Source organism: Biomphalaria glabrata, chromosome 16 (assembly GCF_947242115.1).
Source record: "Biomphalaria glabrata chromosome 16, xgBioGlab47.1, whole genome shotgun sequence".
Taxonomy (NCBI): domain Eukaryota; kingdom Metazoa; phylum Mollusca; class Gastropoda; family Planorbidae; genus Biomphalaria; species Biomphalaria glabrata.
The window spans coordinates 20,961,489-20,983,234 of record NC_074726.1 but is presented as its reverse complement, the minus strand read 5'-3'; the positions used below and the strand labels follow the sequence as shown (position 1 = coordinate 20,983,234).

Genomic DNA, 21,746 nt, shown 5'->3' with positions numbered 1-21,746 from the left:
CCCTTGTATTATGTTTTGTATGGAGAATATCCTAAATGTAATAATATTGAAAGACTTCCCTCCGGCATGTAAAATAAGAACAAAGACGAAGAAGAATAAGACGTCTTCTTTTCCAACGTATAGCCCAACGATACAGAAGGAATTTCATCCTCAGTATTACCGCTTTGTAAACAGTATTATATTTTTGGTGTTTGAAACACAGACATTTAATAGTTAATAGTTATGTAACGTATATCTATTATTATCTATATTCATTAAAATTATTACATAGTTAGGAAAAAAAAATGTTTACTTAAAATTATTCACTATATAAAATTCTTGGCTCTGACCACTGATTTACACTGACTCACTGACTCACACTGACTCTCACTGACTCTTACTGACCAATAACTCACTGACCACTGACTCACTGACTCTCACTGACCACTGACTCACTGACTCTCACTGACCACTGACTCACTGACTCTCAATGACCACTGACTCTCACTGACCACTGACTCACTGACTCTCACTGACTAATTATCCCTGATTCTCTCACTTGCCTTGGACCATAAACATTTGAGTTGAATAATAACTAAAACGATTCAAAATGTGTTAGTATCTATCAATATGACATTTGTTACCATTTTTTTTTTTTGCTGCCCCCTTATTTAGTTGAATGCTAATATGCCAACTGTTTCCAAGCTTTTTCGATTCTAATTACTTCTAAATTAACCTAAACAAAACAACAACAAAGTAATTGCCCACATAGATTGAACTTCATTCAATGATTTAACCTAGAAATTTAATAACCTCGTACATATTTGTCTCCTCCATTCGAAGCAGCTTTTTACAGCTTGTATTTGATAGGTAATTGAGACCTATAGGAAATAGGATTTTACACACTTGATTGGTCAGGAATGGCTAGTAACAGTTCTTCTGGTATCGATCGTACTCACGTGAGGTACTTACCTTTCTGTCCATGTCAACATTGTCCGTATGTTTTTGTGATGTCTGTTAGTCTGTCAGTTAGCTTGCTTCCAATCATGTTCGGTGATTATGCTCACGTTAATTTAGTCCTTACATTTGGATCGATATCCAGGCCGGTGTCTAAAGCCTGGTATTTGAGGAGTCGTCCAGGCCTATGGGATGTTTACACACCTAATTGGTCAGGGATTAATGGTGTTAGAATGTGGTTGGTTCTGTGGAAACAGTTTGTAGCAACCAGCTGATGTCATTGCTTATTTTGTAACGACTGCACTGAACATGTTATACAACAATAGTCGCCGACCTTTCTCAGACCTGGGGCCGACATTTCTCAGACCTGGTGCCGACCTTTCTCAGACCTGGGGCCGAACTTTCTCAGACCTGGAGCCGACCTTTCTCAGACCTGGAGCCGACCTTTCTCAGACCTGGGGCCGACCTTTCTCAGACATAGAGCCGACCTTTCTCAGACCTGGGGCCGACCTTTCTCAGACATGGAGCCAACCCTTCCAGACCTGGGGCTGACCTTTCTCAGAACTAGGATTGACCTTTCTCCGTTCGTGGGCCGACCTTTCTCAGACCTGGGGCCGACCTTTCTCAGATCTGGGGTCGACCTTTCTCAGGCCTGGGGCCGACCTTTCTCAGACATGGAGCCGATCTTTCTCAGAACTGGGGGCCGACATTTCTCAGACATGAAGCCGACCTTTCTCAGACCTAGGACCGACCTTTCTCAGACATGGAGCCGACCTTTCTCAGACCTGGGGCCGACCTTTCTCAGACATGGAGCCAACCCTTCCAAGACCACGTGTCGACCTTTTTCAGTCCGGGTATGTATTTTCTCAGTCCTTGGACCGACCTTTCTCATTCCGCAGGTCGACCTTTTTCAGTCCGGGGATGTATCTTTATCAGACCTGGGGACGACCTTTCTTAGTTATCCTTTCTCAGACCTCGAGATTTACTTTTCTCAGTTTGGGAGCCAACCTTTTCCAGTCCGTGGTCGAACTTTCTCAGACCTCGAGGTTTACTTTTCTCAGTTTGGGAGTCGACCTTTTCCAGTCCGTGGTCGAACTTTCTCAGACCTTGAGGTTTACTTTTCTCAGTTTGGGAGCCGACCTTTTCCAGTAAGTGGTCGAACTTTCTCAGTCTTGGGGCCGACCTATCTCAGTCCCCGCGTCGACCTTTCTTAGTTCTGAGGTCGACCTTTCTCAGTTCGAGGGCCGCATAAATTTTACAAACGCATTTTACGGGTAACTTCAGAGCTGAATATCATAGAAATCTCACTAATATATGCATAACCATTTTCAATGGAAACGAAACTCAGCAATGTGGGCTTAGCTTTAAAGGGGTCGGATAATAGTTCGTATGGTCCGAGAGTATGTCAGTGGTCCGTAGGTTGGCATAACTGCTCTATACTGCAGTCTGCAATGATATGTAATTTACAAGGTGAAATATTAGTCAATGTACATGCGCGAGAAATGAATTTCAAAATGATCTGATTATGCGCGGAGGGCTGAGGGGGTGCGATCTGATTTTTTTTCTATTTCGGATCGTTAAATGAGATGTATTTGTGTAAGTCAAGTGAATATTAGTTTCTGGTTCAGTTGGCTGTATGGCGACAGAAATATAACTTGAAATGTATCATATTTTTCACACAAGAATACAGTGTACTCACTCTAGTGGACTGGACTAGCTTAACGTGGCGTGAGAGGTTCTATTACGATGCCCTCAACGCATTTTTACCCCTGTCGTCTCTCGGTCACACGCCACCCGCAGTAGTGAAAATAGAAACATGCGAGTCTACAATTTGACTGTATCCTATGAGGCTTAGATTTTGGAAAAGAAATATTTAAAATGAATACACACACTCACACAATTTATAGAAAGTAAAAAAATTCTAAAAAATGAAAGGGAAAGTAAAGATACCCCTTGCAGACCTTGCGATCCATGGAAGCAGCTGTTTCTATGGCCGACGAGTGACTACAGACAAGGATAAAGTTATTTCTTTATAGACAGAAAAGGACCAGTCTTTCCCTTCTATATATGTTTAATGACTGATATTCACGAACCAAGTGTTGCTGTTCCACTCCAAGATTATTGCATCATCAGAGAGATTCTTGGAAGTCGTAAATCTTCAGCAACAAACAGTGGTAGAACTATTTCTTTCTCTTTCTGTCATTCTCCAATACCCACCCCCTACCACACTCACACACAGACACACTCCCACACTGACCTACTCCACGCACTTTCTTATCAAAATCTTTGTGTTGATAATCTCTTAGACGGGTACATCGTAACATCAGCATTTCGTTGTACTCCCATAATCCTTTGCGCGCGCGCGCACACACACACATACACCTACACAGATAGATAGACTTAAGACACTCACGCATAGGGAGCCGTCTATAAATAGCTTTGCGAACGTTTAACAGATGCTAGCGCTCCAGTTCTCTACTTTCTGTAAATAAAACAATGATGTGGGGGGAGGGATGGGGGGCAAGGTGTTTAGGTGAGTGGTGGAGCGAGCTCGAAGGGGAACAAAAGAGAAGATCAGGTGGGGGGGGGGGGGTAAATAATGTCGGTCATTATGTCAGACTTTCAGAGTGTGCCTGATGAGGTCATTTTTGTAACGTCTGCTAAGATCTGTTTGTCTTATGTTACATCTGAAGATCAGTGACTCAACGTACGTCGTTCAATGAAAGGTATCTAGCTATCTGTCAATCAATCAATTATTCAATCAATCTATCTATCTGTTTGTTTGTCTGTCTGTCTGCTAGCGCGCCTAGCTATCACGAAATAACGCTTTGGATACGCCATTGTATAAATCTTTTATTGGTGTTCTAGTTTTGGTGTTTAACTCAAGTTATAAGTCTAGTTTTAGTGTTCTAGTTTTGGTGTTTAACTCAAGTTATAAGTCTGGTTTCAGTTTTTCACAGTAGGCCATACACTGAAAATATCTCAGTCTTTCTCATTGACACTGAAGTCTTGAAAACTTTGAAATTCGCCATGCTTTTTCTTCACCACATAGACGTTCACCTCCAGGAATCAGACCAATGTAGGCTAGCTAATTAGAACAAGTTGTTGTTTCAAATTTAAAACATGACCCTTGACATTTATTGTGTTTATTTCGCAAAATTCGCATGTTTGCTCCACTTTTTCAACTGGTATTCAAACTTGAGAGTTTTCACAGCAAGTGGTTAAATATATTTTTATTTTAAAATTATTATTATAAAATGCGATGAGCCGGACTAAGCCTTTCACTGGGCAGGAGTTGGCCCACGGTCCGTAGTTTGCCAATCACTAGACTAAATTATAAACACAAACTAATGAAACTGTAGTTTTGTACTCCAACGAGTACTGTTTAACTACTGCCATGACATAGTAGTTTGTCATGCTGTCAGTGGCATATTTGACGACAAACATTGTAACCTTCTTCAATTTGTTTTTCTCAAACACCTTCTGACACAGTACACTATCCAAGGCGTTGTCATCATATCATCTCATATCATTATTTAGAAAAGACACTGACATAAAATTTCAGCATAGGGTCCTGTCATTTGAGTCAGTGTGGGGGAGTGGGGGGGGGGCGCTTTGGGACAGCATAATGCCTTCGATCAGCAATACGTAAACATTTGCTACATGCCCATATTACTCCTCCAGCCTATCTCCCCCCCCCCCCCCCCGCACACACAAATGCAGCTGACACTCAACTCAGATACATAGAACACATACAACCAACTGCCAAAACTGCAGTGACACATCTAGAACTCAGCAGTACCACTTTAACCATCTCAGCACCAATTCGCATGATGGCTATCTACTATTGAACGCCAAGTGAAAATCAAACCTTCCCTGATTCAATTCACCACATGTTCATACAAATTCACCTGAACAAAACATTCCCTGATTCAATTCACCCCATGTTCATACAGTTCACCTGAACAAAAATTCCCTGATTCAATTCACCACATGTTCATACAGTTCACCTGAACAAAACATTCCCTGATTCAATTCACCACATGTTCATTCAGTTCACCTGAACAAAACATTCCCTCATTACCACGTATGTATGCTGTTTTTTTTTTCCATTCCTTCTCTCTTTCCTGTTCCTTCGCCATCGATCTTATACCACCACCTCACCATCGATCTATCAGTTCTGTCTCTCTTTACGCTCTCTCTCTCCCCCCTCTCTCTCTCTCTCTCTCTCTCTCTCTCACTCCGTTCCTCTCATCCATCGAAAACCAGTGGCTGGCAGTCCAGGAGTTTTGTATCTAGGGTAAACGCCTGCCAGAAAGATTTCAACTTACTATAAAAAAAAAACGCTCACTGTGTTTTCAGAAATGTGCTTCTAAATGTAGCTTTTTTTTTACGCATCGCTTATTATATAGATCAGTGAGTGTTGTGCTATTTATAATCGAGTGACTTGTGTATTTGTATAGCCTGTGCACTTCTTGCTCTACCACAGCGTGGTAATAGTCATCCGTGTGCTGTGATTGGAAGTATTTATAGGTGTTCATAAGTGAGATTTTGGATTGAGTAGAAGCGTTTAAATTGTATTTATATCTGAGAGTTATGTAGACTTGTTTTAAAATAGGTTAAGGACTACCTAGCGTTTTAACTCTTAGCCTGCCATGTAGCTCATCTAGTACCCCATCCCTCCTCGTACATAACACCAGCCAAACCTTTTAACTCGTTTCTTGATGTCATTAACATATATTTTGCCTTGTAAATCATCTCTTCATGTCACTAAAACATCACATGCTTTTTAACCCATATCTCCATGCCAGTAACATATCCAATAACTTCTAACCCATCTCTCTATATCAGGAACACACATCATATACATTGTAACCCAACTCTCCATGTCAGTAAAATATTCAACAACTTGTAACCCATCTGTCCATGTCAGTAAAATATTCAACAACTTGTAACCCATCTGTCCATGTCAGTAAAATATTCAACAACTTGTAACCCATCTCTCCATGTCAGTAAAATATTCAACAACTTGTAACCCATCTCTCCATGTCAGTAAAATATCCAACAACTTGTAACCCATCTCTCAATGTCAGTAAAATATTCAACAACTTGTAACCCAAATCTCCATGCCAGTAAAATATTCAACAACTTGTTACCCATCTCTCCATGTCAGTAAATATTCAACAACTTCTAACTATCTCTCCATGTCAATAAAATATTCAACAACTTGTAACCATCTCTCCATGTCAGTAAAATATTCAACAACTTGTAACCCAACTCTCCTTGTCAGTAAAATGTTCAACAACTTGTAACCCATCTCTGAATGCCAGTAAAATATTCAACAACTTGTTACCCATCTCTCCATCCCTTGCTTTGTAAGCCATCACTGTATCCGATAACTCACTTTTGTATTCTTCGGTTTGAAACTCCATTTCGAGAAAATCTTTCTGTCACCCAGTTCACCCTCATGTCTTGTAACTGGCACTACTATAGCTTAACTCGTCTCATCCTTTGTAACTCACTTTCATCCCTTGTAACTCACTTTCATCCCTTGTATCTCACTTTCATCCCTTGTAACTCATTCTCATCCCTTGTAACTCACTTTCATCCCTTGTAACTCACTTTCATCCCTTGTAACTCACTTTCATCCCTTGTAACTCACTTTCATCCCTTGTAACTCACTTTCATCCCTTGTAACTCACTTTCATCCCTTGTAACTCACTTTCATTCCTTGTAACTCACTTTCATCCCTTGTAACTCACTTTCATCCCTTGTAACTTACTTTCATCCCTTGTAACTCACTCTCATCCCTTGTAACTCACTTTCATCCCTTGTAACTTACTTTCATCCCTTGTAACTCACTTTAATCTCTTGTAACTCACTCTCATCACAATACAAATAGACACAAAATATACCTATAGACCGAAATATACGTGCATTGACTGTAATGGCAGCGAAATACACATACGTTGACCAAAAAAAAATATACGTAGATGAATATATATATATATATATATATATATATATATATATATATATATATATATATATATATATATATATATATATATATATATATATATATATATATACACATATACATATAATAAGTGGGTCATATCCGGCTAGTATTTCCCGTGGCTACGCAGCCCCAGTTGTGACCTACATATTTTGCCACATCCAGGGCAACCTTATACCGTAAATTATGGTTCATAACACTCTAACACTATAATAAACACACATATATATTATAATCCATAAACATAAACTATACACTGATAGAATATATGACACATGCAAGTATCAAATTACACATACTCAATTGCACATATAGACCATATTATACCAACGAACCAGTACCTAACACACTGACATTGAAATCAATACACCTACAAAGATACACCCATGCATACCATAATAGTTTTGGCGACAACAACAAAAGTCCCAGGTGGAGCTAATGCACTTCACCAGGGCCGGCCTTAGTTAATTGGAGGCCCTAAGCGAGGTTAATTTGGTGGCCCCAAATGAAATTTAAAAAAATAAACATCGAAAAAGTACAATGTCATTTATTTATAACCTAGTGTGCTCCAACAATAACATTGCTCACAAGTTTCGCTGTTTCTTCTCTAAAAAATAAATGAGTCCTGTGCGAGTCCACTTCCTATTGGAGTCCCTAGGCGGCGGCATAGTATGCCTATGCCTAAGGCCGGCCCTGCCCTCACATGCACCAGAAAGACATGTATACTTATACATTCTTCTATACCACATGGGCCGTAATGCAACCACTTGTTCCAAAATACTGCACAAAGGCCAAAGTACACAGATAGAATACACTTACCAAGACAAAAGTACACCCACGACTCTAACCATGTGTAGGCCCAAATTGTTTTCTTCAAGTAAACACCGAGACCTAATCTGATTAGTCTTCTATTGTCTTCAGCAGTAAATTAAAAAAAAAGTAATTATCTTTTCAAATTTTAAAAAAATCGGCTTACTTAAGTGTCTTCTGGGCAAATCTTGCTTTCTGGATATGTTATTTAGAGTGAAGGTGTGTTTAAAAGAAGATTTTTGTGCTGCCTTTCAGGCGCTCTGCAAACATAGTTCAGTCCTAGTTCAATGTGTAACAAACGAAGTTTTTATGGGGATTAGAACCCGAGCCCTTCAGATTTACAAGGCCGAGTATGCGACCCAGCCAAACTTCACACTTGTGCTATAAATAAATCGTTTAGGTACATTATCAGAAAGTCTTTTCATATTGTTTACAATTCTAGATCAAACAGGACATCTTGCTTAAAGCTCTAGATCAAACTTTGTTTAAAGCTCTACATCAAACTAGTCATCTCTTAATCATTTCTTAAAGTTCTAGACCAATCTGGTCATCTCGCTTAAAGTTCTAGACCAATCTGGTCAGCTCTCTTAAAGTTCTGTACCAAACTGGTCATCTCGCTTAAAGTTCTTGACCAAACTGGTCATCTCGCTTAAAGTTCTAGCTAGACCAAACTGGTCATCTCGCTTAAAGTTCTAGACCAAACTGGTCATCTCGCTTAAAGTTTTAGACCAAACTGGTCATCTCGCTTAAAGTTCTAGACCAAACTGGTCATCTCGCTTAAAGTTTTAGACCAAACTGGTCATCTCGCTTAAAGTTCTAGACCAAACTGGTCATCTTGCTTAAAACTCTGCTTTTATTTGTATTAACCCTTTCGTTCTGATAGCTACGCGTTCAAACCGTTTGATAATTAAGTATTGATGTAGGACTTTTTTTTTTTTGAAGTACGTAGTGGTGAAATGATTTTTTTTTCTCTTCTGAATTGCAACCGTTCATTCGTTTATAATTGACACTACCATAAAAAAGCAGAGCCAATGAAATCGATCAAGATGAGATCAGAAAATTTACTGCTTGAAAAACCAAAACGCCGGAAGTATGAAATTCTCTTTGCTTGAAGGAGCAGACGACGTCATTTTAAAAAGTCAGACCCGCACCAGTGAGTCCAGAAAATTGCTGAACTGGTTATCTCCTGGCCACGCAGGCGAATGATCTGTTCATTAGGGTATGATAAAATACGAAAAAATAATGGTAGTTGAGAGTTGTCCTCTCTTAGTTTATCCTTTCTTTAATGAAACGGTTATCTTTCTTTCTTGGCTGATAATCACTTTCAGGAAGATGTTGAGTTTCATGAATGTTGGGTGCAGATAGTTCATAAAATTGTTGCATTATATTTCTGTTGAGTTGATCGCATTTAAGTTATATGTTTTTGGAGGAACCGAATGAATGTTCTTTCTTTCTTTTTTTTTTAAAAATTAGTTTGCTTTTACAAAGCTTTAATTAACTCTATCTGTCTGTCTGTTAAAAAGTTTGTTCACTTTATTTCTTCCCACACTCAATTTCGGATCAAGTTGAGATTTCGCGCATTTATTTTTTTGTACCCGACAAAACAAGAATCAATTTAAAAAAAACGAATTATTTAATTAACTATTGGTAGTTAATTATTTTGTTTGGAATCGAACAAAGGAGAGAAATTGAACTTGACATGTATTAGTATAACTTGAATTAGTCCCCTTTATGCTTTGTGTAGAGAATCGTCACGTGGTGAATGAACTTAATGACTCAAATGAAATGATAGAAACGACCGCTTTTGGTTGATTAAAATACTGATATTTTTTAACCTGAAATAATTTTTTTTTGGGGGGGGGGGGCTTCGTTCCTCTTTTCTTGTTTTGTGGACAACTACTATTACTACCATAGTGTCATCGTAATTTATATCCGTACAGTTTAATAAGAAACGTTATGATTTATCTTTATAGTTTTTGTAATTTTAATAATCTCAATCAGAAATGTTGGGTGAGAAATATACATTTCGGAAGTCTGGACAATTTTCAGGACAATAAATATTTTCAATTGTGCGTCTTTTTATAAGTCTACCAATTTGGACGAGTCAATTCGCTGGTAATGAGAATATTCTACCGTCATATTAAAACCATATTTATTGTACGTATCTAGCCAAAGTTATAAATGTAACTGATTTTTTTTTGCTGTCGGACATGGTACCATGTTGATCATCTTACAAAAAAGAACTTATAAAATAACTAATCTCATAATAATTTTAGGCTTACTAATTTATTAACAACATAATTAATTAACCGCAGGTTCTTGATTTTATTTTAGAGTTTTCTTTTACTGTGGCTTCTGTGGGTGAATCTTGTTCCTTTTCCGTAGTCTATTATTAGCTCACATTTTGTTCATAGTTTTAAGAAACCCAAAATTTACATAATTTATTTGGACAACTTTTTATTTTCCCATCGAGCCGAAATGTCGTAGATAAGCTCGTGCTGCGAGATAGATACATTGGATTGACATTTCAGAAGGATCGCTTCCTTGATAGATGCATGGTTGGTTAGCTAAGTTGGCTAGAGCGTCGTGCGAGGAATGTCGTGGGTTTGATCTCCATAGTGGACCTTTTTTTTTTTTTTGTTTTTCTTTTAAAATTTAAATGTAATCAATCACGGAGGCGTAATGCCTGCAAGGTAAAGCGCTTGGGTTCCTAACCAAGGGTCTTGGGTTAGAATCTTGGTGAAGACTGGGATTTTGACTATCGAAAAATTTTCAGGACATCCCGAGTCCACATTGTTGGGAAAAGTAAAGACGGTTGGTCGTTGTGCTGGCCACATGACACCCTCATTTACCGTTGGCCCTAGAAATAGATTACTTGTACATCATCTGGCAATGTCTGGAAGGGGCAGTAACTTTACCTTTACTTAAATCAATCCTATAAATAGAAATTGAAAACAACAAAATTAATCTCTTGCTATTTTAAGATAATTGTTACAAAATTATGAAAATAAAACAGGAATGTTTACTTAAATAGATCTTTTAGACATAAAGTAGGAATTATTTTTTTTTAAATTACATTACTTGTTTTAAAGTCAAGGGAAGACAAACACGTCGTTTTCTCGCGAGAAGAGATTGAACACCAAAGTCTCAGACAGGAAATATTTGTCATCGACCCATCTCAGAGGTCAGTTGCTAGGATTCGATCACACTGTAATGAAATGACCTGTTTTTTTTTTTTCAAAAAAAAAAAAAGGCTTTCTGTTATTTTCTTCTGGGAACTTGGAGTGCTTTTCTAACTGTGTAATGACACCATAATCACGTGATGTCTTAGATCTGAGATTGAGAGATTTTTTTTTTGTTACTAAACATGTCGTGTATCGATCAGAGAAATAGCCTGGGCCTATATAATAGGTGTAACGTTTGTATCATTGTCTTGTGTTCATGGGGCAATGTTCATTTGAACTCATCTGAAACTAAGCAAACTTTAATATGCTAGCTGGACTTTTAGAGCCTGTGTGTTTTACGTATCTTGCGGTTTTTTGTTTTGTTATGTTCATTTTTTTTTAAATAAATTTTTGTGTGGGTGTTATGGAGTGTGTGTGTTCCTATGGTGACGGTGGGAAGAGGTTAAACAATGTGTGAATGATGCAAGAAAAGCGACATTGTGGTCAGCGGTGTTAGATAGAAGACGACTCTAGAACACTAGAATAACAAAAGCGACATTGTGGTCAGCGGTGTTAGATAGAAGACGACTCTAGAACACTAGAATAACAAAAGCGACATTGTGGTCAGCGGTGTTAGATAGAAGACGACTCTAGAACACTAGAATAACAAAAGCGACATTGTGGTCAGCGGTGTTAGATAGAAGACGACTCTAGAACACTAGAATAACAAAAGCGACATTGTGGTCAGCGGTGTTAGATAGAAGACGACTCTAGAACACTAGAATAACAAAAGCGACATTGTGGTCAGCGGTGTTAGATAGAAGACGACTCTAGAACACTAGAATAACAAAAGCGACATTGTGGTCAGCGGTGTTAGATAGAAGACGACTCTAGAACACTAGAATAACAAAAGCGACATTGTGGTCAGCGGTGTTAGATAGAAGACGACTCTAGAACACTAGAATAAACAAAAAATGTTTTGTAGTGCGTTAGATTTTGTTCAGGATACCATTTTAAATTATTACTTAAGTCTACCAGATTGTATTTCCTCTCAAGTTGAATTTGTTTCTATTGTAATAAAAGTGTCTATTTAGTTTTGTTCCCTAAAGAAACTATTCAAGTTATTTCAAGTGTTACAAGTTAAGATCTACTACGTCTACAGCGGTCTACCAGCAGTTTGGTGCTACATTTCAATGTAGTGGACTTATCAATTTTTATGTTTGTTCAGTTGGGATTTTTTAAAAACAAAGCTTGTATTAACTCACTCCGTCTGTCTGTCTCTCCGTCTGTCTGTCTGACAGGATTCTTGTACCCATTCTCGAATCAAGTTCAAACTGTACAAAATATTATTCATTGTCGATGATAACATATAAATCAATAATAAAAAATTAACCAAATAGTTAATTAAATGGTGGTGTTCAAATAATCTTTGTTTTAAAAAGAGGAAATAAATATTGCAAATTTTAGAGAAATTGTAGTAATTAACCTTTTTTCCTAACATAAGATTTGATTAAAAATATGTATATAAATTTTGCTATTTTTTTAAATTAAATTTGTTCAGTTCTTTGTTTTTTCTTTATGTTTGTTTGGCAGACTTTTTCACAGTTTTCAGTGGGCTTTATTCACCTACGATCTACCTCAGTGGGCTTTATTCTCCTTCGATCTACCTCAGTGGGCTTTATTCTCCTTCGATCTACCTCAGTGGGCTTTTTAAAATGTTTGGGTTTGCTGAGTAGGCGACACTATTAATTATGTTTGTGTAGCGCTTGTAGTAGTGAACTTTGTGTTCTTAAAAATTTCCGTCTTTTTTTTTGTTCATTATTAGAGTTGTTCAGTAACCCTCACGTTTTGAGCCTAACTCAGGATACTGTTTAGTTATACAAGTTTTCTTTGAGAATTTGGCTATTTGATTATCTAGTACACATTTCCCTAGCTATAAAGCAATGAGCACCAAGTATTTGTTGGGGGAAGCAAAGGCGTTGACTACCTCCTTGGAAACAGATGCTTTCTAATCTCTTCGGGCTCAGTTGACTTAACCATCTTCCCTGGCTTGGGTTTTGTGTGTTGTCTGTTTGTTACTGTTTCACTATTCTAAAGGCGTGTTCGAACTCATTCAAGGGACACAACTATTAACTTAATACAACTTGTGAATACTTCCACTGATGTTTATTTACAGATGGAGATGATCGTCTTGTCTCTCTATCAATTAGCAGTTTAATAAGTCTCATCTTGCTACAAGCCCTAGCCATAGTCTTCTCCTCTCATGTACCCGTATTCTGCAACGTCATCCGTCTGTCTGACTACGTCACTACTTCTACCGTCGCTAAAAACAATGCACAATATATTTCTTTTACAAAACTAACAAAATGTCTAAATTAAACTAGGTCACTATACATCTATCAGCTTGTAATGCCCAAGGGGAAAAAATGTCACAAAAATCAACGTACAATGGAATCTGCGCTGAATTCACGGTTTTTGAATAAATTCAAAGAATGTAGGTAATCATCTTATGTATTATGTTAAAACAAAAAATAATGACATAATTTTTTGCGAATTTTTTTTTTAGGGGAGGGGGGCACCAACCCGATTGACTCCTCCATAAATACTTATTATATTACTTTTTCCCTTCTGTTCGCTAATGATTAAGACTAGCTGTTGTTATCAAGTCAGTGTTTCTAGTCTGCTCCTTGGCCTACCTGTGGTTTCGGGTTAGTTTGTGTTTGTGTGCAAGGTACGTAAGCATGTTGCATCATCGCCTTGCACTCCCCCTGCCCCTCCCCCTCTCCTGCTTCTAGCACCTGATTACGTCAAGGCCCCCGCTGCTTTGTTTTGTGTTTAATAGAAGTTGTCAACAAGTTGAATTGGAAAATGTCGGGACCAACTCTTTGCTCTCGTCTGCTGGGATGCGCTTTTGCATTGTCTGCCGCGTGCAAGATCTATCTGTTTAGCTCAAACCTTTGTTGTTGTTTGTTCTCCACCCTGCAATCCCACTTCCCAAATTCCCGCCTTTTACGTTTTTTTTTTAATTGTTCTTTTTTTTCCACCCTGCAATCCCACGTCTGTACTTCTGGTTTTGTTATAAGCCTCCATTTCCGCCCATGTGAACATTAAAACTTCGCGTCCTAAATTTTGTTGTAGTTGAACAGTTTGGTTTGAACAGGACTCTAATATACAAACATGTTACTAGATGAAGCTGTCCACTATTCGTCGTTCCACTCGAGTTCACTCTGGCTCTCGTTGGATATTTTGTTTTACTAAGTGTACATAAATAAAATGGTGTCGAAATTGTGAGAGAGACGAACTGTGCTTGACATAGCAAATTACAATTTCATCTTTCACACGTGTTAATAGCCACGTTAATTAGCAAAGGACTTACTCAAGGAAGTACCAAATGGTTGCACTGGACGGCTCCCAGGTAAGTTCCGTGCATGGAAGTTGTGCACTGCTCTTCAGTATTCTATATTAGATTTACAATCAAACCGATGTTATGTGTTTTTCCAATGTGATTGAATTTCTTTGCCAATTTTTGTTTTCTTTAAAAAAAAACAACATAATCAGTTAGTTTTGACATGTTTAGTAATTGAAAGTGAACTTTGAGATGAGGCTTAAAATTTAGAAGCATAAGAATGGCTGTAATATTTATGACTGTTACTTACTATCCAGCCTGATGTAGGATGTATGTCAGTGATGTTAATTTATTACCATCCAGCTTTATGTAGTGTGTAGATCAGTGATGTCCGTTAGTTACCATCCAGACTGATCTAGTATGTAGGTCAGTGATGTCCGTTTAGTTTTTATATAGCCTGATGTAGTATGTAGGTTAGTGATGTCCATTTGTTACTATCCGGCTTAACGTAGCATGTAGGTCAGTGATGTCCGTTAGTTACCGTCCAGCCTTATCTAGTGTGTAGGTCAGTGATGTCCTTCCATCTTACTTATCATACTATATCTTACCGAATGTCACTATGATAAAGAGCTTGCCATTCCCACCCGAATGTCTCTATGATAAAGAGCTTGCTATTCCCACCCGAATGTCTCTATGATAAAGAGCTTGCTAATTCCCACCCGAATGTCGCTATGATAAAGAGCTTGCTAATTCCCACCCGAATGTCTCTATGATAAAGAGCTTGCCATTCCCACCCGAATGTCTCTATAATAAAGAGATTGCTATTCCCACCCGAATGTCTCTATGATAAAGAGCTTGCTATTCCCACCCGAATGTCTCTATGATAAAGAGCTTGCCATTCCCACCCGAATGTCTCTATGATAAAGAGCTTGCTATTCCCACCTGAATGTCTCTATGATAAATAGCTTGCTATTCCCACCCGAATGTCTCTATGATAAAGAGCTTGCCATTCCCACCCGAATGTCTCTATGATAAAGAGCTTGCTATTCCCACCCGAATGTCTCTATGATAAAGAGCTTGCTAATTCCCACCCGAATGTCTCTATGATAAAGAGCTTGCTATTCCCACCCGAATGTCTCTATGATAAAGAGCTTGCCATTCCCACCCGAATGTCTCTATGATAAAGAGCTTGCCATTCCCACCCGAATGTCTCTATAATAAAGAGCTTGCCATTCCCACACGAATGCCTCTATAAAATAAGAGCTTGCCATTCCCACCCGAATGTCTCTATAATAAAGAGCTTGCCATTCCCACCCGAATGCCTCTATAATAAAGAGCTTGCCATTCCCACCCGAATGTCTCTATGATAAAGAGCTTGCTATTCCCACCCGAATGTCTCTATAATAAAGAGCTTGCTATCCTCACCTCTATGTCTTTTGTTCATCCCCCATGTACTTGTTTATTCGGGAAAAGGTTTAGATTTCCAGACTTGGTTGACAAAGTTTAAGGTGTTGTGCTGGACACGGAACACACTAGTTAACATTATTTACCAATACCAGTGAACCATTACAGCAAATATCATGTTTTTATGTCTTGAGGAATACCTTGGAAGTTAACTACTACATCTAACATACTCATGACTTATCATAACGACTTATTATGACTTATAACGGAAATAAGAAATTGTGATCTAATAATTTATTGGGTGGGACGCGGTGGTTGAGTGGTTAAGCGCTTGACTTCTGAACCTGGAGTCCTTGGTTCGAACCTCGGTGAAGACTGGGATTTTAAATTTCGGGAATCTTAGGGCACCACAGAGTCCACCCCACTCTAATGGGTACCTGACTTTAGTTGGGGGAAAGTAAATGTTGTTGGTCGTTGTGTTGGCCCCGTGACACCCTGCTCGTTAACCGTTGGTCAAAGAAACAGTTGACCTTAACATCATCTTCCCTATCTCAAGGTCTGAAAGAGGAACTTTTTTTTTATTACTTTACTAATTGTATTCGTTAGCAATAAGTTAAAGTGTATTATTTCGTCGACGTTTCATAATGCTGTCTACAATGACATTACAAAGTTGTTACTTGACGTTATAAACACACACACAAAAAAAACATTGGATGTATGACAGGACAAAGACCATGACTAAAGGTTGGCGGACTTAAAGGCTCTGGGATAGCTTAGGGAAGACCACGTGGGACATGTCGCCTTGGGTTTGTAGACAGTTAGGGTGACTTTGTTAACAGAATATTATATCCCAGTGGTATCGGTGTCTTAAGGGATCTACTTGTCTGTAGTTTTACGAAATAAAGTTGGCAATAGAATAGGATTGTTTTTGTTATTGTTGTTTTATTTTATTTTAGGCAGATTGATTTATAAATACAAAGTGTTGACACACATATAGATCTGGGCCTAATATCACATTGACACACACAAAGTAGGGAACAAACATTTTCATTCTTAAATATGCTCATAAATAGGCCCTAAAATAGTCCCATAAATGGGCTCATAAATAGGCCCATAAATAGGCTCATAAATAGGCTCATAAATAGGCCCATAAATTGGCTCATAAATAGGCTCATAAATAGGCTCATAAACAGGCCCATAAATAGGCTCATAAATAGGCCCATAAATAGACTCATAAATAGGCTCATAAATAGGCCCATAAATAGGCTCATAAATAGGCTCATAAATAGGCTCATAAATAGGCCCATAAATAGGCTCATAAATAGGCTCATAAATAGGCCCATAAATAGGCTCATAAATAGGCCCATAAATAGGCTCATAAATAGGCCCATAAATAGGCTCATAAATAGGCTCATAAATAGGCCCATAAATAGGCTCATAAATAGGCCCATAAATAGGCTCATAAATAGGCCCATAAATAGGCTCCTTAATAAGCCCATAAATAGGCCCATAAATATTCTCATAAATAGGCCCATAAATAGGCTCATAAATAGGCCCATAAATAGGCTCATAAATAGGCCCATAAATAGGCCCATAAATAGGCTCATAAATAGCATTTGCATTTGTTTCGAATGAGATAAAAACTATATACTAAAATAACTCATGATTGTAAAACTCAGACAAGAAAATTATTAAAAATAGTTTGTTTGTTTTTTAAACTAAGATTATACTAAGTGTAGTTGTATCAATTAGTTTGGATCATCAGTCATGTTATTAAATTTGTAATAGATCTAGACCACCAATAATACATAAGTGTGATTAGAAATACTTTAACCTATTGTTTTTGTTTAGTGCTATTTCATGCTTATAGCTTTCTCAATACGCTATGATCCTATCACTTGTCTTCTTCGATACCAAACAAAAATAATAATTACCAATTGTTAATTAACTAATTGTTTAATTTAAAAAAAATGATTCTTGTGTTGTCAGGTAAACAAAATAATTGTGCAAAAGTTCAGCTTGAGCCGAGATTGGGTCTGGGAGAAATAACGTGTACAAACTTTGTACCAGACAGACTACTTTGAGTGAGTGGATATAAGCTTTGTAAAAATACATTGCCACACACCAGCCTCGCTTTACAAGTGTTGTTGTTTTGTGTACGTGCATAAAAGTATCACGCTTAAATTACGTTTAGAAAACCGAAAGTAGACGTTAAACATAGTTCAAGTATGATACAGGAGATGTATTACAGTGCTTTTAGTTTGGGATCAATAAAAAAGAGAAAGAAAAAGATTAATTTCATGTGTTATGCACCTATTTCTTTCGACAGTTTCTAAGCCTAAAAAGCTAAAAGGATTCATTTATTTTTTAAGTGGGCGCAGGTTACCTTGGCATTCAAACTACATAGCTTTCTTGCACTCACTAACACACAAACTATTCGCTAGAAAGTCATAGCGCTACTTTGTTGACCAGGTTTTCAACGCTCAGCTTAGACCAAATGAAAGAAACGGAAACGAGATCAGATCGTCTGCGTCTTCGGTTCCCACAATTCACCTCGGGATATTTGATTAGCTCGGTGAAGTGAATGAGATTAAACCGTCTGACATACGTTTTGGTGTCTAGAAAGCTTTAGACTTACAATATTGCTAATTTAGCAGATTCAGTAGATTTAGCAGTAACGTAATGTATCGAATCGTATATAGTAGTGTCCTTAGACACATGCAGTCAATTTCTAATTTGTCTTTAATTTGGATGCTCCCATTTTTTATACTGCTTAGGGAATAGTTAATAATGTATTGATTAAGAAGAACCACAATAGAAATTGATCCTTGTGGAACTGATGGATGGCTTAAGAAATCAAAATGAAAAGAAGAACCGTGAGCTAAAATGGCTAAACTGATGCGTCAGACAGAACATTTTGGAGATTCTCTGACTGCTCGATGAGACGGTGGATGCAGGGCCGGATTTAAAGGAGGCAGGCGGGGCTGCGGGGACTTCACAAGAAAGTGGCTTCCGCTAAAGAGATAAAATATATCCGAATTTCGACGGATCAAAAACGTTTACAGAATTTTTTTAAACATTTTTAAAATACCTCTATTCAAGTCATAAATTCATGGAGCTTGGAACCTGGACGCTGATCTAAAAAAAAAATGCTTTACGGATTTGCTTAGAAATTTAACAGTTGATTTATATCGCTGAGAAAAGTATTTACTAGCTCGTTATCCACATGTGAAAAACTCTAGTTTCAACGTTATAATTTTTCAAAGTAAAAAAAATATATAAATGTAAATTTGGCTTGAGAACTAGACTTAGATCTAGAGACAACACTTGTAAGAGTTTTAATAAATTAATGCTCAGAAAAATTGTGGGCATCGTCAACTTAAAGGCCTTTCATTGGAATTATTCAATAAAAAGAAAACAGTCAGCCTTAGGGTACCGCTGTATGTTTTTTCAGCCAAAAGTTGTGTATATTGTCCGGCCCAGGAGCAGTCCAGTTGTGGGTTTTTGATATAGCAGCTGAGACTTTCTCAGCTGTGAAATCCTCATGACCCGACGTTTTTGATTGAAAAGAAGGACTTAGAGGGAGGTCTTGTCCACTCGAAGGGTACTCACCTGTTGAAACTATCTGGCAATAACGCCATGAAATCCTCTATTGGGAGCCTTTTAGAGGCTCTCAAGTTGTCAGCTGCTAAAGTAACAGCATTATATAGGTTCGAAAACCCATGTACATGGTTTTTGGTACCAACATCTGTGAATGTAAGAGACAGACTTGTTGGTAAGTCTTTCGGTAGTGAGACTTCCTTCAAGGTTGAGATCTTCCCAATAGAGGAAGAAAGGCTGAAAATTACCCTACATTGGGTATCGCCTTCAATTGCGAAAAACAGAATTGTTGAAATCATGGAAACATTTGCAGAGCAAGGATCCAAGGTGGAGGTGACGAAAATAGGTGCTTCTGACAAGTGGGTTTCCTTCATCAAAGCAAAAAAAGATGCACCTATCCCACACTACATCCAGCTACGGTATTAAGGGGACCCCAAAATTTATAAAGTTCTAGTCACCATACAAGGTCGTAGGCAACAATGTTTACATTGTGGACTGGACCAGCATTGGTCAAATCAGTGCCCCACCCGAAAGGCCGGCCCGGCTCGAACTGTGCCTCCCAAGGAGAAAGCCGGCCTTATGAGCTATGCACAGGCGGTCAAAGAAGGTAATCCCAAGGAGAAGGAAGTCGAAAAATGGTTGCTGAAGGACGGCTTCACGATGGTAGAGAAGGGTAAAAAAGGAGTCTTCAAAGTTTCGCCAAAGAAGATATCTAAAGTGTCGGATGTCGCGGCTACATCGATGATGGCGGATGCAGCTACTTCATCGGTTGTTGCCAGTACACCAGAGATAGCTGTTGATGCGGAGGTTGGGACCCCCCAAAGTGGCGAAGATTTCAAACTAAAAAAAACGGTTCCGCTCTAGAGAGCATGTGAGGACCGCTCCTGGGTCTCCGACAAAATTGAAAAGGAAGAGATGCTTATCTGTCTCCTCGTGTGAGGATCTTTTCGCGAGCCCGCGAATTATAAGAGAAGTTGTAAGCCCTCCTAACACGAGTCTTGATCTTAGTGCATTGGACATTCCTGAGACTCCACCCACATTGGTTATAGATGAGGGGGGAAAACCCATAGCCAACCACTAAAACTGGTTAAATTTACTTTTACACCCAGTCATGACAGACATTACAATTTTATCATTAAATATACGTAGTCTTAGGAATAAGCATAAATACATTGTTCACCTATCAAGAAAATACAGGCCAGACTTCATTTTCATTCAAGAAACAAATATAGACACACAATATAAATCACGCAAATACACATCATACATAGGGCTGAAAGAGCTGGTTTAGCTTAGGAAACGAGTGTAGAGGTGTAGCTATTTTTCTAGTCTCAGATAGGTTTAAAGTAGTGCATGCATTTAATGACACCAGAGGAAGAATAGTGATCATTAGAGTAGAATCAGGAAATCAAACATTTACACTTGCAAACATCTACGCACCAGCAAAGAGCGCGGAAAAACAGGATTTTTATGAAAATTTGAGCGATATATTAAACAATAATAATAGAGAGGTTACCCTAATCATAGGGGGGGGGGATTTTAACTACATAATTTCTGCATTAGATAAACAGACTACTTTGGCAGTGGCCCCTCTCTCTCATAAAACTTTTCCGAATCTTAATTTCTTAGAGGAGATAGAGAGGAATTTTAATTTAGTTGATGCTTACAGGACACTAGAACCTATGGGTCGTGTCACCACCATGGTGCGTAGGTCATACCCCGTCTCTATCTCACGCTTAGATAGAGTGTATATTCCTAATCATTTCTATATAAGTCGGGTGTCGCATTTGGAAGAAACATTAGAATACACAGACCACAAAGCGGTGTTAGTTACTTTGGACATAAAAAACAAAGAAATTAAAAGAAAGTCCTCCCACTGGAAATTTAACAATTCTCTGTTGGAAATTCCCCTTTTCGTGGAGTTAGTTTCTACTAATCTAAATTCTTACTTACAAGATATACATGATCCACTTTTCGATTTAACACAGACATGGCCTCTCCTAAAAAGTTCTATCAAGCAGCAAAGCCAGTTAATATCTACATTAGCTCAGGGACGTAGGAGGCAAGAATATGAACAACTCAAATACACATTGTGACATACGGATGATGAAATCGTTAAAATAGACACTCCTTTAAAACTAGAAGAATTAAACAAGTATACTTGTAGGGGTGCTGAGATTAGGTGTAAAAATTACTTAAGTAATGAAGGTCCTAGTAAACTATTCCTATCGTTTGAACAGAATGTACAATAAAGTAAAATAATAAACAACATCATAGATAGTTAGGGGAATAAAGTAGATAATTATGAAGATATTAAGAATATATTTACAAAACACTTCACTACTATATACAGTGAAGAGCCAGTATATACTGATGCTCAAGATAATTTTCTAAAATTTTGCAAGCAGCTGGACAAGATAGATGAAGATCTTTTAGGGAGTGCATTTACGCTAGACGAACTCAGGAC

At 38.0% G+C, this 21,746-nt stretch overlaps 1 protein-coding gene across 9 annotated transcripts in view; it reads left to right on the top strand.

Moving 5' to 3' along the window:
* The window catches only part of LOC106078874 (dipeptidyl peptidase 4-like), a 172,797-nt gene that overhangs the window by 104,486 nt on the left and 46,565 nt on the right, over nucleotides 1-21,746 (top strand). Inside the window, exons 1-2 of one of the 9 annotated variants that reach the window (XM_056013704.1) lie at nucleotides 5,224-5,479; nucleotides 14,068-14,344. The exons of 7 other annotated variants lie outside the window; for them this stretch is intronic. In XM_056013704.1, the coding sequence (XP_055869679.1) occupies nucleotides 14,321-14,344 (24 nt within the window). In that variant the 5' untranslated portion in view covers nucleotides 5,224-5,479; nucleotides 14,068-14,320. Of the gene's footprint in view, nucleotides 1-5,223; nucleotides 5,480-14,027; nucleotides 14,345-21,746 lie in introns of those variants that run through there. One more of the 9 variants, XM_056013705.1, reaches the window with a different exon arrangement.